The 15241-nt window shown below is 38.0% G+C and overlaps 1 protein-coding gene across 1 annotated transcript in view; it reads left to right on the plus strand.

Moving 5' to 3' along the window:
- Nucleotides 1-2751: 2751 nt before the first annotated feature.
- LOC135465807 (CD109 antigen-like) overlaps nucleotides 2752-15241 on the plus strand; it is a 43449-nt gene continuing 30959 nt past the window's right edge. Inside the window, exons 1-8 of the mRNA XM_064743155.1 lie at nucleotides 2752-3153; nucleotides 7082-7233; nucleotides 8125-8308; nucleotides 9364-9532; nucleotides 10243-10313; nucleotides 11183-11236; nucleotides 11978-12052; nucleotides 12960-12999. Of these exons, the coding sequence (XP_064599225.1) occupies nucleotides 7109-7233; nucleotides 8125-8308; nucleotides 9364-9532; nucleotides 10243-10313; nucleotides 11183-11236; nucleotides 11978-12052; nucleotides 12960-12999 (718 nt within the window). The 5' untranslated portion in view covers nucleotides 2752-3153; nucleotides 7082-7108. The remainder of the gene's footprint in view (nucleotides 3154-7081; nucleotides 7234-8124; nucleotides 8309-9363; nucleotides 9533-10242; nucleotides 10314-11182; nucleotides 11237-11977; nucleotides 12053-12959; nucleotides 13000-15241) is intronic.

Below are 15241 nucleotides of genomic sequence, written 5' to 3' on the forward strand. Positions count from 1 at the left end.
GCCGCCGTCGTATAAGTGAAATATTCTTGAGTACGGCGTAAAACATCAATCAAATAAATAAATAAATTATATTTGCTGATTGCCAACAGTGTCTAAGACGTATAACGACGACAATCCTCTAGGAAACGGTGATAACGAAAAGAAAGATCTCTTACTGGTAAGTGAAAACACGATGTTCAATATAAAACCAATCCCCCTTCACAAAATGCTTTCAGAACAGGAAATATGTAAAGAAAAAGCCTGTTTCCTTGTGAGTCCTATTAAACACCTACCATGCACAAATTGCAAGTGAAATAACGCGCAGTTTGTAAATAGAAATGAATTTGCATAATCAAAATAAAAAATAAGAAGATTACACAAATAAGGCTATAAGAATCACCATTTCTAAGGCTAATTACGAAACTGTTGAATTTGCAGTTTAGTGGCTGGATAGGTGGCAAGTTCATCTACTGGTATGCAAATAATGAGAACTACGGGTTAGTGCACGAGCGCCTGGAGCTGGGTCCCCGTTATGGACTGGCCTGTGAGACGGCGAAACAGCGGGACTATGTCTGCCAGGATTACGAAGTCCGCTTCTTCTGCCCTGAGTGACTGTTTTGTCGATTCGAACCGTTCACCGAGGATAATTATTAAAAAAAACATATAACTATAAAGAGTGACGTTTAAAGGCTGGTTGTGTGCACCTAACAATAACAATAGGCTACTCCATTCTAATACACGTTTCTTGTGTGTGTTTTTTCAGTAGCAGGCCTACCCTGTCTAGCAGCAGATATATTCATAGTTTCGAACATCCAGGACTTCGATGATAAATAACATGGAGCTAAATTTGCGAAATGCCAATCCCTAAAGTTCTGAAAGTACACAGGGCACAGTAACCATCATATTTGAAGGCTAAACACATTCTGATTACCTTTCCAGAAAGAGTTTCTTACCTAAAAGCTATAATTTTCATGAGTAAAATCTCATTCAAGGACTATCTAGGCTGGGTTAAATTCGCTTTGTTTTCAACCCCAGTACTTTAATCCCACGTGACCATAATAGTGCTATGATGATTAGCTCTGAGCAGCTATGACATCACTGCAAAACTCTGAAAAGGGTGTGGGTATAGTGAAAGAACGCAACGTTGACTAAATTCCCTGCTATGCATGTACTTCAGTAATAAGCCTGTATCATTTGTAACCTCCGTTATGGACGACTAGGGAAACAGCTTTGCTTAGTTAAGAATTTCAGTTCAGATGTTTTCATTTATCTTTATAAATAAACCATTATCGTTACTAGTCCTCTTTTGGTTTTCATTTTGGTTATTTCTCTTGAAAACTGTTTTTTTTATTGGTGTTTTTTTATAATTAAACTATGAGAAATCAGAATGTTGTGGTATATGTCAAATGTTCAAATGAGGGCCTTTTCCTAGTCATATACAGTATGACTGTATATGACAGCATGCGCACAGGGTATAGCCCAAAACACCATAAATTTGGTACTGGGGTGTAAAAGTCAAACCCACTGCTTTGGGGTCCTTGTTGACTATAAACGACTGACGAATCTCGTTTGGTTTCTTCCAACAATAAATCTGACCGCCATAAAGGTGAGCGTTAAACAAAAAGAAAGAGATACAAGACACAAGGTGAGAGATCAAACTGGGCCTTCCAATTTGTAGATCCCCACCCGCAACCATCCACCCACCCGGATCCCATGACTTGGGAAAGAAGGTCCTCAGGACCCAGTTGATCGAGAACTTATTAGCTATTGCTGGTATAAAATCATACTTTATATTTATCATTTGCTCCAAATTCAATAACCAGTGCAATTGTTTAAAATCAAAGTATTAGAGCAGCAGATTTAGTTCACATTTAATATACTTTTACGCAACTGTTTTTGGGCTATGCACAAAATTGAAGACTTGGATTAATGTTAAATCTCGTATTAAGTTTTAAAACAGTTTTGAACATCAGGGCCCTGGCTGTATGTGCACTCTTAAAAGATCACTGGTTTTCAATCAATATGGAGTGTGTGTCACTCACACGGTGTCGGTGGCTTTCCCATAATTCTCCGGTTTCTTCCCCCCATAAAACTGACCATCAACCTATAAGCGAAAAATTCTTCAACGAGTTTGTCGTTACACAAAAATCAATAAATAAATGAAAAACAAATACATAAATATTTTGTAAATACTAATTACTGGATGTTGTAAAACAATCCATTTAACATTAATTATACGAATGGAATAATTTATGGCAGTTTTTTTCATTCGCATATTCTCATTAGATAATTTCGCGGCTTGTCGTGAATTTTCCCCCTGCTCTGCCCGGTTTCCTCCCACCATCGTTATGTTGGTCTTCGTCGTACCAGTGAAATATTCTTGAGTGCAGCGTAGACCACTCATCAAATAAAACAAATCATTACATAAATCGTATGAATGGAATATATGTTATTATATTCAGTATAAACAAATCGTAAAAATGTGGTTGACCATTAAAAGGCGTAGCGCACATATCCAGGCTAGTCATCCTAGTGCTTCACTGGAAAAAAAAAAACATGTACAGGCGTATCACTGCAGGGTGTTGCTTGTGTTTAGAGTGATAAACGATTATCTTTACAGTGTATACTAACATACAGAGACGATCAGAGCTTATCTGTAGCTGGTTGATAAAGTTTAAATTCAATGAACAAGTGACCTAAATTTTTAATCAAACGGATTATGTGTACTAGTGAAAATGTAAAAGTTTTCACACTTTGTATCAACACAAACTGTGCATCAAGGACATAAGCATTTCATTACAAACATGTTGACGTCTTTTTATAGTATGAGTTCCACACGTCCAACAGAAGCCAGCGCTACGCGTTAAGTTAAAAAATTAAGGTCATTTTCCTTAACGACGGAAGACTTCAAGCCGTAAGCTTGACTGCATGGTGGGATAGGCTACCGGGCTTTGTGGAATTACCGTGGAAGTCAGTGGGACATATAAGTCTTCGTTCTTCGTTTTACCCCTCTGAGGAAATCTATGGTCGATTTCGTCACTTGCTGTCACGAGGATTTTGTGTCCTCTAGCGGTCTGTGCGAGCTCATTTCCTGTAACACCCGACAGCACCATTTTAGATCAGCCATCGATTGTGAAATACAGAGGGTATATACCACGGGCATACTGACTAGAGGTGAGATTCCACGTTTGTTTCCTCAGTACAGTTTACGAAAGCATTTTGGGACATTTCCATAAAGTATGCTTTATTTATTATTTATGATAGTGGTTCATTATTACATTAAATACGAAGAATGAAATGAATTTTCAGAAAGAAAATTTAGTTTGGCTTTGTTTATGTAGGCCAAATATCAAACATGGCGGTCATTGAATACGATTTGAGAGACGTATGCCCTAATGTTGAATATTCAGTGTATTGAATATGCTCCCTTTATCATCCTTGCTTTAAAACTAAATATTTTCCGTCTGAATATACTAAAAAATATGAAATTCTTTGCATGAAAATGTCATAGCTATTAATAACCATTATTCATTCGGCTGACCCAGATCATAGAGATTATACCCTAGTATTCCTGATATGCTTTTAATGTTAAGGTTTAATACGAAATATGTCCTTAGAATGAAAATATATTTTAAAATGTTTCAACTTTTGCGAATTGTGCCACCTTCATCTGTAAACCATGCAGATGTTTAGACTAGTTATAACGTGTCAAGCTTGTGACCCTCTGGGAACACATTGGGCGCCTAACTTGCCCACCTGGATGAAAACCTTCCTATTGGATGTCAAGATCATGATCTTAGAAGCTACATATTTACTGAAATATGTATTTTCCATAACTTTAACCAGATTTAACTTATTAACTGATGTTACATATAAAAATAAGAATTGCTAATCAGTGTAAAATATGACTAATTTTTTCGTTCCATAAACTCAATTAGTATCAAAGAAATATGAGTATTGAATGACATGTGTACTGTGAAAGATCATGCTATAAGATGTACTGCACAGGTATCTGAGTTAATACGATATCAACTTTGCACTACGTATATTTGTTTTTGTCCAGGTGTCAAAATGAATGTAGTATAATATTAGCTTAAATCCAAATGTGATATCTGTTCCACTCGGCTTTTATCGTATACATGTCAGTCTGAACATATTACATATGGGACATTTGAAAGCTACATTCAGTTAAGGCTTCCAGGCTGACAGACAGAAAATTATTGTTCTTGCTCAGAAAAAAGTTGTTTGAAATTTGGAAGCAAACTTCCCGTGGATGTTATCTTTTACAAATTTGAAGCTAGTGCTTCTAGATCACTTCAACAGTTTGGGCTTAAACATAACTTTGATGTATTAAAGTGAGTAGTCTTGTTGCTGTATATAACTTTTTGAGGTAGTTAGGTACAAAAACATTTTTTTTAGGGTTTTGAAATTACTTAAATTCTATGGCCTGTAAATCGAAAATTATGGGAGCTAGAAATTTGTAATCTCTTGCGGATACGGATTTGTAGCCCAAGATCTAATCTTTTCGTGCAGGTTGAACCATTTTAGACGATCATCAATCGTTTTCTTGCTACAAGTGTTAAAATGACATAACCCTATTTCAGCAACAGAACTTTAAGCCCATTTATTTGACCTACACTTAGGGGGTTTATACACTCTTTAACTACCGAGTTAACTGTCCATTATTTCTCAAAGCGCATTGCGTATCGTAATACACCAGTATGGCTGTGTAGCTGATCGAATGTTACAAGACTGACACGTCACGAACTGTTCTGTACTGATGTAGAAGCTAAAAGCCATTCTTGATAACTGATTAGAAACTGTGAAACCGCGGGCAGTTTTTTTGTATTGTATTTATTTACTTTTTGGACTGAATACTGCTATTTTTTCTGTTTTTTTTTTTTTGAAGAAAGTGATCCTACATGTAGAAAAATGTCTTATCTATTAAATTGAATGAGATATAAATTGATACCATCCAGGTATGGGCACCAAAGCCTTGTCAATGTAAATGTTGACAGTGATATCCATATAACAAGTGTCCGAAACTGTACGAAAGTGTGATTTCATAAATTTTTACCGTGATTTTGGTTTTGGTATAGGAAGACTTTTAGATTTTAATTCTGAATGTGTGAAGTCTCTGTTTTATTTTGAAGTTTTATTTTAAAAATCAACAATTGCCAGATGGATTATCATACTTATAAAATAAATAACAGTTGTTTATTGTCTGTTTGATTGGTATTTAATACCGTGCTTGATTAAAATTGGGTTCCAGGGGTATATCCAGTCATAACATTCTTAAATCACCTGGCGATGAGTGTTATCTCGAATCCATATACTGATGCCTAGATTTTAAAAATGTAACGTGTTAGCTCCCTTTGTTCAAGCAGCGTTTTTGGTGGTCCGCACTAACAATAGTGACATACATGCTTTTATATACAAATGTTGAAATGCAACTGGTTACATCTGCACAACAGTGTTGATTTTCCTAAATTTGTTTTTAGTCACGATTTACCCGAGAATGTTCTGAATTTTATAAATTTTAAAAATCAACAATTTCCAGACAGTCCTAACCGTCCTGGGTATAATCTGAAATGTGGTTTACATAGGCACGTAAATCACGAAGGATTTACACCCACATACTCGTTAGGATTCCACTATTATGCTAATATTTTGGTCAAATTATTTTTTTGTTAATATTTAACAAATATTTTTTGTTAAATTATATTTAAGCAAGGGTGCCAATCACGCTGCCATCGTTCTAGTGTGTACCTCGTCCTAAATTGCATATGTTGTATTAGGGTGCTCACGATTATAAGGAAACACCGGTGTTGCCAACCTCGTCTAGCCAATCGTCGTTACTGTCACGTGGATGGTCCTCTTAAGCTGGCGACACCAGAGTTTCCGCATAATCGTAAACGCCCTTAGTATTAGTGCGTGGACCAACTGAAGATACAAACTCTTTCCTGAGTACTATTCAACCAACATATAATCTATAGCAGATCGATCAATGTATATCACCTCTTACCAGTTAATAACCTCATAGCGCAATATACAAATCAACTTATATTACGTAGTGTGTTAATCATGTCTTATTGCATTAGTGTATAGATTAATAAAGCTACATGTTGTGTAGGTATTAGTGTGCAATGTTCGATCATCTCTTCATGTATTCCATCAAAGTCATTAGCGGATATGCATACATTATATCAATTCGCACTATAATAAGTCAGTTACCTCATATCGGGGGGGGGGGGGGGGGGGGGATGGCACAGTCGGTTGCGCAGCGTAATGACCCAGGAGCCTCTCACCAATGCGGTCGCTGTGAGTTCAAGTCCAGCTCATGCTGGCTTCCTCTCCGGCCGTACGTGGGAAGAACCTGCGGATGGTCGTGGGTTTCCCCCGGGCTCTGTTCGGTTTCCTCCCACCATAATGCTGGCCGCCATCGTATAAGTGAAATAATCTTGAGTACGCCGTAAAACACCAATCAAATAAATAAACAAATAAACCTCATATCGGGGGTAGATCCAGAGTCAATCCTGGGTCGAGCCACACCTAAGACCTTAATAGAAGAAGTTGTAACTTCCTCGCTTGGCGGGGCGCCTTACTTGCCTTCGATAAGACGTCTCAGTGAAGCAGCACTAGATAAAAGAGCGGTGGAAATCCGTCCTGCAACAAGGAGGCACATTACATGCACTCTATGGATTCCTTCGTCTTCATATGAGTTAGAAATTGTTAAGTACGATGTTAAACCCCAAGCACTCACTCACTCATATCGGAATATTAAAATCAACTTATAATGCGTAGTATGCTCATCATTAGTTGTTGCATTGGTGCGAAAATCATCTCTTGTTACATTAGTGTGTAAATCAATAAAGATACATGTTGTATAAGTATTAGTGTGCAATGTTGCATTGTTGACATGTATTCCACCAAATCAACAAATCGCTCCTGAAACGGACGCTCTACCAACTGTGCTATCGGGGCCAGTCAATATTAAGATGTAAATCGTTTCATTTTGCATATTGTGTAAATCAAGTCATGTGTATTAGTGTGTACGTCAGCACACGTTGCATTAGTATCTTTACCATTCCGTTTTGGACAGTGTGTAAATCCCGCTTAGTGTGCAGCCATGAGTGCATGTGTGCTGCTTGGCACACTTCTCTTAGCCCTTGGTAGCCAAGGTCAGGAGCAGGAGGTACAACACCTAGACTGTCGACTCAGCAACACGGACGGCTGCACGATGGTTCGAGATCCGTGAGTATTTAAGTTTCATTCATTTATTTCTGTGAGAAATTTGGTTACATTTATCATACATAATTACATAATACACATTCTGTGCATGACTTCAAACATGCTGACGTCATGACATCTGTGTTTTATTATGCAATTCTACATAATGCCTCATGCTTGCCAAATTTCAACTGGAGTATTTAGGCAGAGTGAATTGTTTTGTCAAACAGGGGAATTCAGTGTAGTGAGGGCAGTTTTTCAGTGCTTATACTAGCAGAAGTTAGAGAGTTTCCGCTTGGAGTTCAAACCCTGGTAAGACACAAAGGGGGAAATCCTTCAACGATAACATTAGTATAGGTTAATGTTTCCACAGTAAGCAATTTTTCTGTACAAAAAAATCACATCGCAATACATTGTGGCGCGATCGACTTTAGATAAAAATGTTAGAACAGCTGTTCCCTTGCTTAAATGCACCTATCGGTGTAGACGAATGATGTGGCATACTTTTCTCTATTTACACTCAAAAATTAATCTGTTAATTTTAACAGAAAGTCTGTTGTCTGAGTGATGTCAGAATGTATTCTGTTATTATAACACAATATTGTGTCATATTGAACATAATATTTTATTAATCTAATAGAATCGTTCTGTTGAATTAATATAATATGTGTATTATATTTAACAGAATAATCTGCTGCAATAACAAAAGGGGGAGGGATATAACATTTTTGTGTATGATTTGAGGCATATTTCATTAGACTTTATATACCAGGCCTGTAAATACGCCTGGTTTCCTCCCATCATAATGCTAGCCGTCGTCGTTTAAGTGAAATATTCTTCAGTATGGTGTAAAGCACCAATCAAATAAATTTTTAAAAACGTAAAGTGATACGTAATGTAACCTTACCTTTTTAGAACTTATTTGGTACTGGCGCCCAGGAAGGTACGACCGAACCAACTCATCAACGTATTTACCACCGTTTTGAAGCTGGAATACAAAGAACTGGAAATTGTAGTATCTGTCATCAAGGGCGAGGTGCAATATGCTGACACCAAGGTGACCTTTGACCGCACAGGCAGTAGAGTGTTGCAAATGCTGGTAAGATGTTAACAAAAATTTGATATCATTGGTGGATTTTACCTCGAACAGATGTCACACAAAATGTTTTGATGAAAATAAAATTATACTAAAGTAACAGGAGTGTCGTACAATTCATAGTTAGGTAAGTTAAGAGGTCCCAAGTTTTTAAGATTTATTTTCCATTAGCGACAGTGATAACGCTTAGTGCTAAAAGTCAGTCCAAAACATTCCGTGTCCGATAAGCCTTGGTTCCTACTTTGCCCAGTCTGTCAGAAAGCAGCCATGAAAATCTTGACAAAGGTTGACGGTCAAAACCTGAACCTCCCAATCAGGTTCGCTCACACTTATACGACAGCGGATTATAAGACTATAGTGAGAGGAAAACGGGCAAGGCCCATTGGAAACACATGACAATCCGCAGGCTAATGGCAGAACTTCCCACGTACTATGGAAGAGAAAACCAGCATGAGCTGGACCATTGACCGTATTGATGAGAGGCTCTTGAGTCATTGAGATAGCATGCTGAGCACCCGGCCACTAAGACCCCTCCTCTCTCCTTGAAAAATGCAGTCCAAGGATATATACTATATTGTTCTTTTTCGTAGTACGTCACAAGTTTCTGTGTATTTGTGCGGATAAAACCATTTATAGTTAGTATACAAGCATTCTCTAGCTACAGCAGAAAGCGATGTGTTTAGCTCATCCGAGAGCTCTGTTGTGGCAAGGGCGATAACACTGTAGGCGTTCGTTTCTAAAACCAAGGGTTGGACAGTATGCAACAGTGGTGAAAATAATAGCTACTTATACCCTGCCTTAAGAACCATCCAAATATTTATTTTTGTAGCAACGTAACTCTGTCCTTTTTTCACAGCGGGGCCACTGTGGACGAGGTGCTTAGCCCACCAGCTCTGTGCAATAACCCAGTAGCCTTTCACAAACGCTGGTTTCCTCTCCGGCCGAACGTGAGTAGGTCTGCCCGCCACCTGCAGATGGTCACGGGTTTCCTCTTCAGAACTTACTTGAGTACGGCGTACATCATAATTCAAATAAATAAACAGATGTTTTCACTGTAGACTCCTTCCAGTATGACTCCGGGCCAATACAAGCTAAGGGTGATTGGCAGCCTTGGAGGCACTAGTACGGGCTTTATTTTCAAGAATGAGACGGATATAGAATTCGGAGAGAAGAGTGTCTCTGTGTTCATCCAGCTGAGTAAGCCAATCTACAGAATGGGGCAGACAGGTAAATAGGTTTCCTAAGCCTTGCTAAATGAAAGCGAATCCATAAAGCGACAGGCATAAAGGATTAACTAGAGTATGGGGCTGATATATCGGTAATAGACAAACTTAACTCTTCGGCTGATCGATCCATAGACTCATATACCGTTGGTCAATCACTGGTACCGTCGAGAGTTCGAAGCCAGCTCCCGCTTCACGAAGGCGGCTTAACGTTAGTATGTACGTATGTATGCTTTGAGTTTAACGTCGTACTTAACAATTTTTCAGTCATATGACGATGAGGAGTCATATAATGTGTCGTCTTCTGGCAGGGCGAGTCCATGCCGCCAAAGTGTTGCCGAAGTATCATGCCGAAGACACCAGACATGACACCCCACCCAGTCATATTATATACTGACACCGGGCCAACCAGGCTGATTTGCTTGCTCCAACCTTTCAGTGTTGAGCGCCAATCGAGGATGCAGCGAGTAACAGTTTTAAAGTCTTTTGCATGACCCAACCCGGATTTGATCTCGGGGACTTAAGATTTCGAACCGAACGCTCTAACCACTAGACCACTGTGTGATCTTTCCGATTCATACATCTGTCCGTCTTGATTAACGTGATTTGTATTAAATAAATCGGCCATAGAATGTCAACATTGCAGACATCTATTTTTATCATTCTCTATTTTTATTATATTTTACATTTGCCTCTTTTTCTTCCTCCGCACAGTTCACTTCCGGGTCATTCCAATTCTACCGAATCTAATTATGCACCATGGAAGTATGACTATATTCGTGATGGTGAGTCTCAATCCTTTAAAGCTGATGGTTATCTCGTCACTGAGAAAGCGTGGAGTGCCCGCTACTGTTACTGTCGGGGATATATGTTTTGTGATTTCTCAGTTGTCTTCGTCCAACTTTTAGAGGTTTGTTTCTTGTACATTTTCCCAGCTCTATAAGAACAAAAAAAAATGTGAAGAGGCGAAGTATATATGGAATATTATATAAGGACATTATATATTATATTGCACATTATTATATATATTGCACAGAGTGAGATGCAGGCTGAGACATTTGGAAGTCAAAATGAATGGTAGGAAAGAAGATAATGTATAGGGAAATGTAATGTATAGAGACGTAAAATTACACGAAATATGGAATTGCAAGTACTGTTACTTATACAGGGAGCCTTGTTACGTCAAAAAGAAAAACAAAACGAAACCAAAAAAAAAAACTCTTATAAAACTAGACGACAATTCCCATTTTGTCTCAATGCATTTGTGTTTAGGTTGTGTGTGATTTTCTTTTCTGTTTTCATTCATTGTTTTCGATTTGACATGTGTTCTAATCATCTAACGATTTTCACTCTTTTATATTGCAATTAAAAAGTGTCAACGTATCATGACATCCCATAGTTCAGTGAACACTATGATAATAAAAATATGAGTACATGCGAAGGTCCTCCAGCAACCTGCGGGTGATCGTGGGTTTCCTCCAGACTGGGCCCGGTTTCCTCCCACCATAATGCTGGCCGCCGTCGTATAAGTGAAATATTCTTGAGTACGGCCCAAAACACCAATCAAATAAATAAATAAATAAATAAATAAATAAATAAATAAATAAACAAAAATATGAATACTATATGTTTTGTGTCTCTGACATTTTGACAGGATCCGTCTGGATTCGCTGTTCGGAGATGGCTAGGACAACAAACAAACGCAGGCAAGTCCTGTAGCAAGACCTGAGAAAAAGTTAAATTTAAAATCAAAATGGTTTTTGTGTCGACTAAATCCACAGAAGTGCCCCCATCTAATAGATGTCCCCACTCCGGTCTCATTTGCCAATCATGCATTTTGTATGCTGATAAAATATGAGAAAATAAAATACAGACACCTAAGGCTAAATTATGGGAAAATGACGCAGTGGGGTATTAAGTATTAAGTGTGTCAATCGTTTTAGGAAAGCAGAAGAAAAATAAATACATTGCTAAGATCACAGTCAGAGGAAATCGACTTTGCAAGATATTGATATAAGATTTCTGATTTTCTCCCCTCTTACTCTTGATTTTTATTTTACTTTATTTTCTCTATGCTCCGTTCGGGTGGACAAACGCATGTACATGGTGAACCAACAGGCGGTGAGTAGAGGCAGAATATCGTTAATAATATGATCAGTAACACAAAGACTGTCAGCAGAATATCACCTGGACCAATATTCCTATTTAAAAAACAATCAAAAAATCACAGGAGATATTCAGGTTTGACTTTCAAAATAAACATAAACATAGGTGTACATTTTTGCTGTTGTAACTTTACCATACATGACACATTTTGAAATAAAATACTCTCAAGATTTAAGGGTAAAAGTTCTAATTTAACGCTTTTCGAGTTATACAAACAAGATTGATGTTTGGGATTCTTCTAGTTGTTAAACATAGACAATGTGGCTTGCTGTTCTATTCAACAGGTTTTGTGAACCAGAGTTTTGCGCTCTCTGATCAGCCTACATACGGTACCTGGAACATCGAAGTCAGAGCTTTTGTAAGTTTTATTTATTTATTTATTTGATTGGTGTTTTACGCCGTAGTCCTGCTCGAGAATATTTCACTTACATGACGAGAGCTAGCATTATGATGGGAGGAAATTGGTCAAAGCCCTAGGGAAGCCCACGGTCATCGCCAGGTTTCTGGAAGTACCTTCCCACGTGTGGGCCGAAGAGGAAGCCAGAGCAGAAATAAAAGTTTTGATACTTTGAATGTATATAGCAGTATAGAGTTCTTTCGAAAACTGGACAGAACTGTAACAGTAAACCCACATCTTCCAAATACATTCCAAATACATCATGGGTGAACAAGTTCGTCCAAGGTCCATGCCAAAGGTCAGTATTTTACCCCGGGCACTTTTCACCCGTGGTAAAACGATAGTTATCAATACTGACCGCCATCGTATAGGTGAAAATCCTTGAATATGGCTTTAAACAACAATGAAATCAATAATCATTTCAAAGATCCCAAAGAATTAAAAGAAGCATTTGCAGACTGTCTAGATACATGGCGTGCCAAAAGATATGTACGCAGATTCTTAGTCGTTCATTTTTATAACAAAAAATTAAAGAAAAATTGCACTATATCGATATGAAAATGAGCATTTAATAAGAAGCTTCATAAAACATGAGGCAGGGGTTTTTATCCACAAGAGGAACATCTTAGACGTTGCCACTGAGTCACTGTACATTTTACTTATTTCTGTGTATCCACAAAGTCAAACAAAACAAAAGCCTGCATTTGTGTGTAGGAATTAGAAATATACGTGCACAAGTACTCCTAAGTTCCTTGCAAATAAAACAAATACATATAAGTGCTTTGTCACCAACATTTATATATTCGTCGTTTTCTAAATTAAAAAAAGTAACAGTGTTGTTTGCAAACTGACAATGTTTCTCCCTCAGGGATATACATACAGGAAGAGCTTTGAAGTCATTGAATTCTGTAAGTATGATAATTTCTTTAATTGTTTTAAACTACACACAGTCCTTAAAAGTCAAATTTTAATTTAAATACCAAGATTAGCAATTATTTGTAGTAAACAGATTGTTTCGCTCTTTTGTCCAGTTATTTAAAAAGACCAATGGGTTGAAAAGATGCTTGATTTTCTGAAATGAAGGTATTAAGAAATGTGCTCGTATGAAATAATTCATTTCAGAATAATATAGAAAAAAAAGACCTAAACTTTTTCATTTCAGAAGAGTTGAAATATAAGCAATCGTAACAGACTTTAATATTTCACTACAATAGTTATAGTGGACAACTTCATTTATGGCGCTAAGCCATTTGTGATTTGACTGCATAACTGAAGTAACAGGTTTGGACATCCAAAGAGGCTTTAGCCTCTTGAAGTTAAAGTTATTTTCAGGTGCTAAAAGTGATGAACAAAAAAATTTAGATCAGCCTTGCTTCAGCGTGATCTGCATTGGGATTTGGCGTCGGAGATTTTCCTGGCATGTTGCAACTATACCCTTGACCTGTGAGGTCGCGTATTCGAATCCAGTTCTCGCTTTTTCCGCTGAGGTGTGTCAGATGCGAATCGAAGGTCTGTGGTATTTCGGTTTTTCTCCACCCAGAAACCTAACAAGTGAAAATTTCTTTAGCGCGGCTTTAAACACCAATCAACTAAGTACACATATAAATTAGTCACCAAAGCTTCTACGCCAGTGGTTTGTATTGGGAATGAATCATCTGATAGCCGAATGTTGACATACCGTTGTCACCAGAGGTTTGAATGACGCGTCCTGTGTTATCGTGGCTATGATAACCTATAAAGGTCAGTCCTGGGGCACGTTGGTGATGTAGTTACATGCATATATATCTTATCAATTCTTTGACACCAAAGTTGTTCTGCTCAGTCGGTTAGCGCGCTAGCGCAGCGTAATGACCCAGGAGCCTCTCACCAATGCGGTCGCTGTGAGTTCAAGTCCAGCTCATGCTGGCTTCCTCTCCGGCCGTAAGTGGGAAGGTCTGTCAGCAACCTGCGGATGGTTGTGGGTTTCCCCCGGGCTGTGCCAGGTTTCCACCCACCATAATGCTGGCCGGCGTCGTATAAGTGAAATATTCTTGAGTACGGCGTAAAACACCAATCAAATAAATAAATAAAATAAACCAAAGTTGTTCTGGAAAGCGCTTTAGAGATCTTGGATAAGGAACGTTGTATTTTGGTTATAGCGAGTGGAATACGTTAGTATTTATACCTACGATTGTGTACAGTGTGTGCTTATTTTTTATTTGATTGTTGTTTTACGCCATACTCAAGAATAGTTCACTTATACGATGGGGGCCACCATTATGGTGGGAGGAAACCGGGCAGAAACCGGGGGAAAGACACGACCATCCGCAGGTTGCTGCAGACCTTCCAGGTACGGCCGGAAAGAAAGCCATCATTGCGACGTGCTGGCGCGCTAACCCCCTGGGCCACTTAGGCCCCAGTGTATATTTATATATGTGATCTCAGATCTGTGATGATAAATATGATACATGTATCTATGATATAACACTTATACATGTACCTATTATATAACACTTACACACGTATCTATGATATAACACTTATACATGTACCTATTATATGATATAATTGTGATGCATATACCTATGACAGCTGTGATATCTATGATATAAGTGTGATATCCATGGTAAATGTGATATCTATGATAACTGTGATAGAGATGATAGCTGTGATAGAGATTATATCTGTGATAGAGATGATAGCTGTGATAGAGATTATACCTGTGATAGAGGTGATAGCTGTGATAGTGATGATAGCTGTGATAGAGATGATAACTGTGATATCTATGATAACTGTGATAGAGATGATAACTATGATAGAGATCATAGCTGCGATAGAGATGATAACTGTGACAAAGATGATAGCTGTGATAGAGATGATAGCTGTGATAGAGATGATAGCTGTGATAGAGATGATAGCTGTGATATCTATGATAACTGTGATAGAGATTATACCTGTGATAGAGATGATAGCTGCGATAGAGATCATAGCTGCGATAGAGATGATAACTGTGACAAAGATGATAGCTGTGATAGATATGATAACTGTGATAGAGATGATAGCTGTGATAGAGATGATAGCTGTGATAGAGATGATAGCTGTGATAGAGATTATACCTGTGATAGAGATGATAGCTGCGATAGAGATGATAGCTGTGATAGAGATTATACC

This window comes from Liolophura sinensis, chromosome 5, assembly GCF_032854445.1.
Source record: "Liolophura sinensis isolate JHLJ2023 chromosome 5, CUHK_Ljap_v2, whole genome shotgun sequence".
Lineage (NCBI taxonomy): Eukaryota > Metazoa > Mollusca > Polyplacophora > Chitonida > Chitonidae > Liolophura > Liolophura sinensis.